We start from the raw sequence: 10,919 nt of genomic DNA on the forward strand, positions 1-10,919 counted from the left end.
CAGCCTTATTCTAAAATTACTTTACATACAGCCTTATTCTAAAATTACTTTACATACAGCCTTATTCTAAAATTACTTTACATACAGTTATTATTCTAAAATTACTTTACATATTGTTATTATTCTAAAATTACTTTACATATTGTTATTATTCTAAAATGACTTTACATATTGTTATTATTCTAAAATGACTTTACATATTGTTATTATTCTAAAATGACTTTACATACAGCCTTATTCTAAAATGACTTTACATATTGTTATTATTCTAAAAGGACTTTACATACAGCCTTATTCTAAAATGACTTTACATACAGCCTTATTCTAAAATGACTTTACATATTGTTATTATTCTAAAATGACTTTACATACAGCCTTATTCTAAAATTGATTACGTTGTTTCTCCCCCCTCATCAATCTATACATATATATATATATCTATACACAATAATGAAAAGGATTTTTTTTTTTGTTGAAATTTTACAAATGTATTAAAAAATAGAACTGTGAAATATCACATTTACATAAGTATTCAGACCCTTTACTCAGCACTTTGTTGAAACACCTTTGGCAGCGATTACAGCATCGAGTCGTCTTGGGTATGACGCTACAAGCTTGGCACACCTGTATTTGGGGAGTTTCTCCTGTTATTCTCCGCAGATCCACTCAAGCTCTGTCAGGTTGGATGGGGAGTGTTGCTGCACAGCTATTTTCAGGTCTCTCCAGAGATGTTCGATCGGGTTCAAGTCTGGGCTCTGGCTGGGCCACTTAACGACATTCATGGAGTTCTGTCAGTGACCATCGGGTTCTTGGTCACCTCCCTGACCAAGGCCTTTCTCCCCTGATTGCTCAGTTTGGCTATGCGGACAGCTTTAGGGAGTCTTGTTGGTTCCAAACTCCTTCCATTTAAGAGACACTGTGTTATTGGGGAACTTCAATGCTGCAGACTTTTTTTGGTACCCTTCGAGTTGTGTCGAGTTCTGGGACATCCCACGGAGCATCATTAAATCCATTATAAAAAAATTGGAAAGAATATGGCACCACAACAAACCTGTCAAGAGAGGGCCACCCAACAAAGAGACCCTGAATGAGCTGCAAAGCTCCACAGCAGAGATTGGAGTATCTGTCCATAGGACCATGTTAAGCCGTACGCTCCACAGAGCTGGGCTTTACGGAAGAATGGCCAGAAAAAAAGCCCTTGCTTAAAGAAAAAAATGAAGCAAAAGAAGGTACTCTGGTCAGATGAGACTAAAATTGAGCTTTTTGGCCATCAAGGAAAATGCTATGTCTGGCGCAAACCCAACACCTCGAGAACACCATCCCCACAGTGAAGCATGGTGCTGGATGGCGCTAAATACAAGGAAATTCTTGAGTCTTCCAGAGATTTGAGACTGGGACGGAGGTCCACCTTCCAGCCGGACAAGGACCCTAAGCATACTGCTAAAGCAACACTCAAGTGGTTTAAGGGAAAACATTTAAATGTCTTGGAATGGCCTCGTCAAAACCCAGACCTCAATCCAATTGAGAATCTGTGGTATGACTTAAAGATTGTTGTACACCAGCGGAACCCATCCAACTTGAAGGAGCTGGAGCAGTTTTTCCTTGAAGAATGGGCAAAAATCCTAGTGGCTAGATGTGCCAAGCTTATAGAGACATACCCCAAGAGACTTACAGCTGTAATTGCTGCAAAAGGTGGCTCTACAAAGTATTGACTTTGGGAGGGTGAATAGTTATGCACGCTCAAGTTTTCAGTTTTCTTTGTCTAATTTCTTGTTTGATAACCCCCCCCCCCCAAAACAAATCTATTTACTTCCAGGTTATAAGGCAATAAAATAGTAAAAATGCCAAGGGGGATGAATACTTTTGCAAGCCACTGTAGTCCACTGTACAGTGCAGTGTGTCTCTGACAGTGTAAACCTAGCCAACACCCAACTATGGCCTCTGGCTAGGCTAGACTGTGTGTTATATTACATAAAATAAGTATACATACTTATGTTTTGTGGTGTCTAAATGATGTCTCCTGTCAGCATTAATGGCCTTTTGTTGGAGGTACATCTGGGGTTTTATGAAGGTATTGTGTATTGTATATGAAGATAAGTGCTTACCTGCTAGGGTCATGATTCCACTGTGTTGAGCTCAGGTCAATGCTGTTCCTGTAGACAAAGAGGGCTTCAATGAGATTTTACTTTATAAGAATGATTATTACAATAATCTGGAGTTAACATATCACCCAGGGTCACGCTATGTTCAAGAGACTGGTGCTTGAAGTCTTAATGAGGAAATAGACAAATCTGTGAATGGTAATAAAAAAAGTGTTAGTTTTGAAGAGAGGGTATCTGATAATCCTGATGTTTGTGATATAAGTCGTTCAGGTTAACCTTACTGCCACGCACTATAACCTGTACCAGTGTGACTGTGTGATAAATCACAGTCGTGACACGTGGAGAACTGCAGAGTGAATTCAGATGAGAGAGAGAGAGAGAGAGAGAGAGAGAGAGAGAGAGAGAGAGAGAGAGAGACAGAGAGTGGGAGAGAGAGAGAGAGAGAGAGACAGAGTGGGAGAGAGAGAGAGAGAGAGAGAGAGAGAGAGAGAGAGAGACAGAGTGGGAGAGAGAGAGTGGGAGAGAGAGAGAGAGAGAGAGATAGGGCAAGTGATGGAAAAAGAGAGAGACAGAGAAAAAGAGAGACTGAGAGAGGTGGAGAGGGAGAGGGAAGGAGGGGTGGCAGCCCTTCTCCCTACAGATCTCCCCACCAGCTGCTCTCTCTGTCTCCACCCTTCCTCAGATGGGTTCTGTTACGGATACAGTTATCCTGTGTGTGTATCCTTTGTGTGTGTGTGTTTCTTTTCTCTCATTCTCCCCTCACAGGTGAAAATCATCACTCCCCAATCAGTCAACAATCAATCCTCAATCAGAAGACACACCTCCTCCTGTTTCCTACCCTATCACAGTTCCTTCCCCATGGTTTAAAAACCCCATCATTTGTTTGCTCTAGAGCTCAATCTCTCTGTAAATGCCATGTATGTAGATCGCTCTGTTTCACTCTCTCTTTGTGTCTTAACCTCGCCTTTTGTTTGAGCATCTCCATAGCACTTTGTCATCACCTGTGAGTATTGTTTTTGGTTATGGTATTTGTTTGTTGCTGGTGGGAAAAGGGGGAAACAAGACAAGTCGCCCATGGGCATACACTACCCGTAGGTGAACTTTGTTAAATACACTAGTTAGAACTGGGCGGACCACCCACTGTATTTTTGGTTAGTTAGTTAGCTGTTGTTGAAATAGGCTAGTCTAGCTTAGGGGTGTTTTGAATACTTATTGTTTCTTTCCTTGGGTCCAGCTCAGCCCCTTTTCCTGCTCCCCCCCATTACCGTGTGTTTATAAATAAACCTTGAGTTTGACGGTAGATTTCAGTTGTCCTGGTTATTTCGTTCACACTTTTACTTTGTCACAATTATAATTTGCATGAGTTATGTTACGCGTCTCATTACCATCCCCCCTAGACTGTCGGGCCAAAAGGGATTCGTAACAGATTCCTCAACACTGAACTAATGCAAAATATTACCAAAATCTGTTCTTACATGACCCTCCACTTCAGGGGCCTAACACTACTACCAACTGGGCAAACACCACGTCATTTCACCAACCTGGAATAGACGTTGAATTGACGTCTGGGTAGTTTCTTCTTCAGGCTCCTAATACTATTCATTTTAGGGCCAGTTCTTGGATCGAAAAGGGTTAAACCGTCCCGTATTTGTCAGGCTAACTCATAACTCCAAGTCCTCCTGACTAACCCTTAGTCAGGCTAACTCCTAACTCCAAATCCTCCTGACTTCAAAGTCAACAAGGCTATTTTGATGTTGTAATGTAGGCACGAGGCGTTGATAATGAAGGGGCCTTGCTTTTTTTAGTGATTGATTGTCCACGTGGGTTTGAGTGAGAGAGACACAGAGGAGAACCAAACACAGCCCTCGAGCGCAGACCCCTTCCAATACAACTGTTGGATTTTCAAATCTAAACAACGTGATGTCTCAACCCACCAGGAAAAAAATAATAATAATGTTTTGGAGAACCAATTACAAATGTAGACATAAAGGACAGAGAAAAGCTGATATAATTAATATAATATAATAACCTTTAAGGTGTACATTAGGAGAAGGAAAATGTCACTCTGCAAAAATGCTATCTGAGTTAGAAAATGAAATAAAAATAAATCTTAGAAAAAGGACATAAAACATCATTACAAGGTAAAGAAGAAAATACAATTTCTGAAAATAAGCAGGAATACGATATTTTAAAAACTACTTACTGGCAAATAAACCTGGTAAATATCTCGCATCTCTAACGAAATACAACCAGTTATAATTTAAAAGACAAAGATACAAAATGCGGTAATTAAAAACAACATTAATGACGATTTTATAAGCTTCTATGAAAATGTCCAGCGCATTTGGAAAGTATTCAGACCCCTCCCCTTTTCCACATTTTGTTACGTTACAGCCTTATTCTAACATTTATTAAATAAAATCTTCATCAATCTACACACAATACCCCATAATGCCAAAGCAAAACTGTGTTTTTAGAAAAGTTTGCAAATGTATTAAAATAAAAAACAGAGATACCTTATTTACATAAGTATTCAGACCCTTTGCTATGAGACTTGAAATTGATCTCAGGTGCTTCCTGTTTCCATTAATCATCCTTGAGATGTTTCTACAACTTCATTGGAGTCCACTTGTAGTACCTTCAATTGATTGGACATGATTTGGAAAGGCACACAGCAAAAACTAAGCCATGAGGTCGAAGGAATTGTCCGTAGAGCTCCGAGACAGGATTGTGTCGAGGCACAGATCTGGGGAAGGATACCAAAAGATTTCTGCAGCATTTAAAGGTCCCCAAGAACACAGTGGCCTCCATCATTCTTAAATGGAAGAAGTTTGAAAGCACCAAGACTCTTCCTAGAGCTGGCCGCCGGCCAAACTGAGCACTCTGGGGAGAAAGGTCTGGGAGGTGACCAAGAACCCGATGGTCACTCTGACAGAGCTCCAGAGTTCCTCTGTGTAGATGGGAGAACCTTCCAGAAGGACAATCATCTCTGCTGTACTCCACCAATCAGGCCTTTATGGTAGAGTGGCCAGACGGAAGCATCTGAAAGCCTGCTTGGAGTTTGCCAAAAGGCACCTAAAGGACAGACCATGAGAAATAAGATTCTCTGGTATGATGAAACCAAGTTTGAACTATTTGGCCTGAATGCCACATCTGGAAGAAACCTGGCATCATCTCTACGGTGAAGCATGTTGGTGGCAGCATCTCTATGGTGAAGCATGGTGGTGGCAGCATTATGCTGTGGGGATGTTTTTCAACAGCAGGGACTGGGATACTAGTCAGAAATGAGGGAAAGATGAACTAAGCAAAGTACAGAGAGGTCCTTGATGAAAACCTGCTCCAGAGCACTCAGGACCTCAGACTGGGTTTCGGGACCTTCCAACGACCTTAAGCACACAGCCAAGCCAGTGCAGGTGAGGCTTCGGGACAAGTCTCAATGTCCTTGAATGGCCCAGCCAGAGCCCGGACTTGAACCCGATGAAACATCTCTAGAGAGACCTGAAAATAGCTGTCCAACCTGACAGAGCTTGAGAGGATCTGCAGAGGAGAATGGGAGAAACTCCCCAAATACAGGTGTGCAAGCTTGTAGAAGAAGACTCAATGCTGTAATCACTGCCAAAGGTCCTTCAACAAAGTACTGAGTAAAGGGTCTGAATACTTATGTAAATGTGAAATGTCTGTTTGTTTTTATACATTTGCAAACATTTATAAAACCATTGTGGAGTATTGTGTGTAGGTTGATAAGCGAAAAAACAACGTCAAAATTCCCCCAAATTCTACGGCACAACGGCAGAGTCATGTCTTAACTGTAAAACTAACAACGACTCAATAATCTATGCTTTCTGGGAACGCGATGAAGGTCCAAGAATTATGGGCGGAGCAGAAAATGTGTCTAGCAGAAATATTATAATGTAAACTTACCTATAATCCATCTGCCTGCATATTTCAAGACACGGCATATGGGGCCGTAGTGATATACAAAATGGGCTGGATAATTCATTTCTCATCACTCATCTTGAAAAAACACATACTAAAAACTTGGGAATAAATCAATCCGCCATTAAATGATTTCTTATTGAAATAGCATGGGCAACCAAGATACATTTATACATAACAAAGGCACTAGGGATGGGGGTGTGGCCAGGCACTAGGGATGGGGGTGTGGCCAGGCACTAGGGATGGAGGTGTGGCCAGGCACTAGAGATGGAGGTGTGGCCAGGCACTAGAGATGTGGGTGTGGCCAGGCACTAGAGATGGGGGTGTGGCCAGGCACTAGGGCTGGGGGTGTGGCCAGGCACTATGTGGGTGTGGCCAGCTGATGTGGGTGTGGCCAGGCACTAGAGATGTGGGTGTGGCCAGGCACTAGGGATGGGGGTGTGGCCAGGCACTAGGGATGGGGGTGTGGCCAGGCACTAGGGATGGGGGTGTGGCCAAGCACTAGGGCTGTGGGTGTGGCCAGGCACTAGAGATGTGGGTGTGGCCAGGCACTAGAGATGTGGGTGTGGCCAGGCACTAGAGATGTGGGTGTGGCCAGGCACTAGGGATGTGGGTGTGGCCAGGCACTAGGGCTGTGGGTGTGGCCAGGCACTAGGGCTGTGGGTGTGGCCAGACACTAGAGATGTGGGTGTGGCCAGACACTAGGGATGGGGGTGTGGCCAGGCACTAGGGATGGGGGTGTGGCCAGGCACTAGGGATGGGGGTGTGGCCAGGCACTAGGGATGGGGGTGTGGCCAGGCACTAGGGATGGGGGTGTGGCCAGGCACTAGGGATGGGGGTGTGGCCAGGCACTAGGGATGTGGGTGTGGCCAGGCACTAGAGATGTGGGTGTGGCCAGGCACTAGGGATGTGGGTGTGGCCAGGCACTAGAGATGTGGGTGTGGCCAGGCACTAGAGATGTGGGTGTGGCCAGGCACTAGGGCTGTGGGTGTGGCCAGGCACTAGGGATGGGGGTGTGGCCAGGCACTAGGGATGGGGGTGTGGCCAGGCATTAGGGATAGGGGTGTGGCCAGGCACGAGGGATGGGGGTGGAAGCATGCGAGTCTGGGCAGATGAGATGTCGTCGTTGTTTGTGTGCGTCTGTAAATTGTTGTTTGTATGTGTATGTTAGTATCTGGTGTAAAAATAAATGATTGGTTATTAAAAAAATTGCCAATCAAAGCAGAAATAAGCACAACTCTGTGCAAATAGTGTATTTCCAACAGCATCCTGTCCAGACCACTGTGACTGTCCTTATCTGTGTGTCACAGCTCTCTCTCCACTGTGACTGTCCAGACCGCTGTGTCACAGCTCTCTCTCCACTGTGACTGTCCAGACCGCTGTGTCACAGCTCTCTCTCCACTGTGACATGATACCTCTAGAGACCAGTGGTGCCCTGCCCACACTCTGTCACCCAAGAGGCTGGTCGACAGAAACATTCTGCATGGTAAGCTGTTCACTTCTTGTTTGTCAATAAAGAAGACAGGAAAGTCTGCATTCTCTCCTCTGTCTGTCTTCCTCTCTGTCTGTCTGTCTGTCTTCCTCTCGTCTGTCTGTCTGTCTGTCTTCCTCTCGTCAGTCCGTCCGTCTGTCTGTCTGTCTGTCTGTCTGTCTGTCTTCCTCCTGTGTCTGTCTGTCTGTCTGTCTGTCTGTCTGTCTGTCTGTCTGTCTTCCTCTCGTCTGTCTGTCTGTCTGTCTGTCTGTCTTCCTCTCGTCAGTCCGTCCGTCTGTCTGTCTGTCTGTCTGTCTGTCTGTCTGTCTGTCTGTCTGTCTTCCTCTCTTGCTGTCATCAGCGTGTCAGTAGATCTATGCTACTTTTCTAAATAAAGCCTACTATCCATATTCTCTCTCTCTCTCTCTCTCTCTCTCTCTCTCTCTCTCTGTCCTCACTTCCCCTCTATCATCCCCCCGTCTCCTCCTTTCCTTATCCTATTACCTAATGTCCAGTCAGCACCGCTCATCCCAATACACACCCACCCAGAGTGAATCCAGTGCTCGGAAGCTGATGTCCAACGACATGAATATACACAGAGTATCGTTCAGCTGAAAGTGCTGTTTTTGGAACGCATGGTCACGAGGATCTAGGTAAATACCTGAATTATGAATCTTATATGATCCTGTTCTCACAGCCAGACAGAAGACACAACAGATACATATACCCTGCCTGTTGTCATACATACTGCGAACACAGAGACAGACAACGCTGAATAGGATACATTATTACTGACAGACAGACACAACATAGAGAGAGTACCTGATTACAGACAGACAGACAGGCACAACATGGAGAGAGAGAGTACCTGATTACTGACAGACAGACAGACACAATGTGGAGAGAGAGTACCTGATTACAGACAGACAGACAGACACAACGTGGAAAGAGAGAGTACCTGATTACTGACAGACAGAGGGACACAACATGGAGAGAGAGAGTACCTGATTACTGACAGACAGACAGACAGACAGACACAACATGGAGAGAGAGAGTACCTGATTATAGACAGACAGACAGACAGACAGACAGACAGACACAACATGGAGAGAGAGGACACAGAGTTCCTAGACGACAGTTGTTGCATCGTTTTCCAGTACAGCCAACAGCTACTACACTACATCCTTTAGTAACATCCCATTTAATGTTAGTGTTACTACCCCCAGATAACGGTCTACCTCCTTGATGTCTCTCTGTGTTATGTTCAGGAGAGGCGTGTTTTTCCTTACCCTCCTCTGGAGCAGGGCTGAGTTGATTATGGTAGATGGGGTTGGTGGGGTAGGTCCGGGTTATCAGGCTGTCTCTCTCTCTGTCAGTCTTGCTCCTTGGATACAGACTAGCAGCAGCATCAGCAACAGCCCCTCTACTACCCCATGACATCACCACCGGGCCCTGCTATTGGTCCAGAGGAGTGCCAGCATCTAGCCCTGGCAGCCTATCAGGGGTTGAGAGCAGGGAGGGGGGGCTGTTAAGGGTGTGTGTGTGTCTGTGTGTGCCATGCAGGCAGCACGAGAGACAAATAAATGATTGACATCTTCCTGACTTTAAACAGAGGACCAAGAGGATTCCTTTAGCCTCATTATTATGTCTCTCTCTCTCCGTCAACAGTGAAGAGGCGACTCCGGGATGCTGGCCTTCTAGGCAGAGTTGCAAAGAAAAAGCCCACTGTTAATATGCTAATTAATTACTTAACAATCATACAATGTAATTTTCTGGATTTTTGTTTTTTAGATTCCGTCTCTCACAGTTGAAGTGTACCAATGATAAAAATTACAGACCTCTACATGCTTTGTAAGTAGGAAAACCTGCAAAATCTGCAGTGTATCAAATACTTGTTCTCCCCGCTGTACAGTGGTAGTATAAGGAAGGAGAACATGTATGAGGTCTACAGATGGGGTGTGTAAGGTAGAGAAGGGGCTCGTGGAGTTGTCGCCCTTTGTTCTGTTATTCAGCTCACATAACCCTCATGATGTCACTACACAGTCTACAGGCACCAGATGAAAGCGCAGTGTGTTGCTTAGACCGCCCTGAGAGAGACAGAGGGAGGGGAGGAGAGAGGGGGCAGAGAGAGAGAGAGAGAGAGAGAGAGAGAGCGAGAGGGGGGAGATGTATAGAGAGAGAAGAGATAGGGGAAGGAACAGAGAGAGCAAGAGAAGAATGATGAATGAGGGAGGGGGTCATATCAGGGCGTGTCCTATTGTCACTGTCTGCATCCCTCTTCTCTCTCTCCACTCCTCTCACCTTTCCCTTCTCTCCTTTTGAATCTCCTCTCCTTTTCTCTATTTCTCTCCTCTACTTTTCTTTCTCTTGCTCCCTCCTCTCCTCTCTTCACCTCTTCTCCTTGCTCATCTCTGTCCTGCTCTACTTATATCACCAGCAGCTGACAGGAAATACACACCTCAGATCAGACATTATACAAATCCTGGAAATGAGAGAGAGTGAGAGGAGCAGGGGGAGAGGGAGAGGAACAAGGGGAGAGAGAGAGGGACAGGGAGAGAGAGAGGGGAACAGGGGGAGAGAGAGAGGGACAAGGGGAGAGAGAGAGAGGAACAGGGAGAGAGAGAGAGAGGAACAGGGGGAGAGAGAGAGAGAGGAACAGGGGGAGAGAGAGAGGGGAACAGGTGGAGAGAGAGAGGAACAGGAGGAGAGAGAGAGGAGAACAGGAGGAGAGAGAGAGGAGAACAGGGGGAGAGAGAGAGGGGAACAGTGGGAGAGAGAGAGGAACAGGGGGAGAGAGAGGGGAACAGGGGGAGAGAGAGAGGAACAGGGGGAGAGAGAGGGGGGAACAGGGGGAGAGAGAGGGGAACAGGGGGAGAGGAACAGGGAGAAAGAGAGGGGGGGACAGGGGGAGAGAGAGAGCGGAACAGAGGGAGAGAGAGGGGAACAGGGGGAGAGAGAGGAACAGGGGGAGAGAGAGAGGAAATTAGAACGAGATGGATAGATGTAGGGAGAGAAAAGGAGGAGAGCAGGTGTGTAAGAGGTCAAGGGCTCAGTTGCATAAAGCATTTTAATTGTTTCCCCTCATGGAATAAGGTAAAGGGAATTGCTTATGGGCGTTGCATCGAGTCCCTGAAATATTTACTTAGGTAAGGGCATACTTAAGGGGTTTTACGGTTGTTAAGGAGTTTTTACGGTAGTTTGAAGGCATGTATGAAGGCATCTAATAGAGAATCAAAGACAGGGCAACCAAATTGCTTCAGAAGATAATAAAACACATTTCTTGTAGTTTTTTTTCTTCTCAACTTGTTTATGTTACTTTCTAGTACATCAAGCTAACTAAAAAAAAGCTAATAATAAAAAAAAATTGCAACGGACTTAAGGAGAGAGAGAGAGAGAGAGAGAGAGAGAGA

At 45.2% G+C, this 10,919-nt stretch overlaps 1 protein-coding gene across 1 annotated transcript in view; it reads right to left on the minus strand.

The window, feature by feature from the left end:
• Positions 1-8,881, minus strand: part of LOC139414896 (stathmin-4-like) — a 21,235-nt gene extending 12,354 nt beyond the window's left edge. The window contains exons 1-2 of the mRNA XM_071162502.1: positions 8,799-8,881; positions 2,106-2,153 (exon numbers count right to left, since the gene is read on the minus strand). Of these exons, the coding sequence (XP_071018603.1) occupies positions 2,106-2,118 (13 nt within the window). The 5' untranslated portion in view covers positions 2,119-2,153; positions 8,799-8,881. The remainder of the gene's footprint in view (positions 1-2,105; positions 2,154-8,798) is intronic.
• Positions 8,882-10,919: the final 2,038 nt, after the last annotated feature.

This window comes from Oncorhynchus clarkii, chromosome 8 (assembly GCF_045791955.1).
Source record: "Oncorhynchus clarkii lewisi isolate Uvic-CL-2024 chromosome 8, UVic_Ocla_1.0, whole genome shotgun sequence".
In the NCBI taxonomy this organism is placed as follows: domain Eukaryota; kingdom Metazoa; phylum Chordata; class Actinopteri; order Salmoniformes; family Salmonidae; genus Oncorhynchus; species Oncorhynchus clarkii.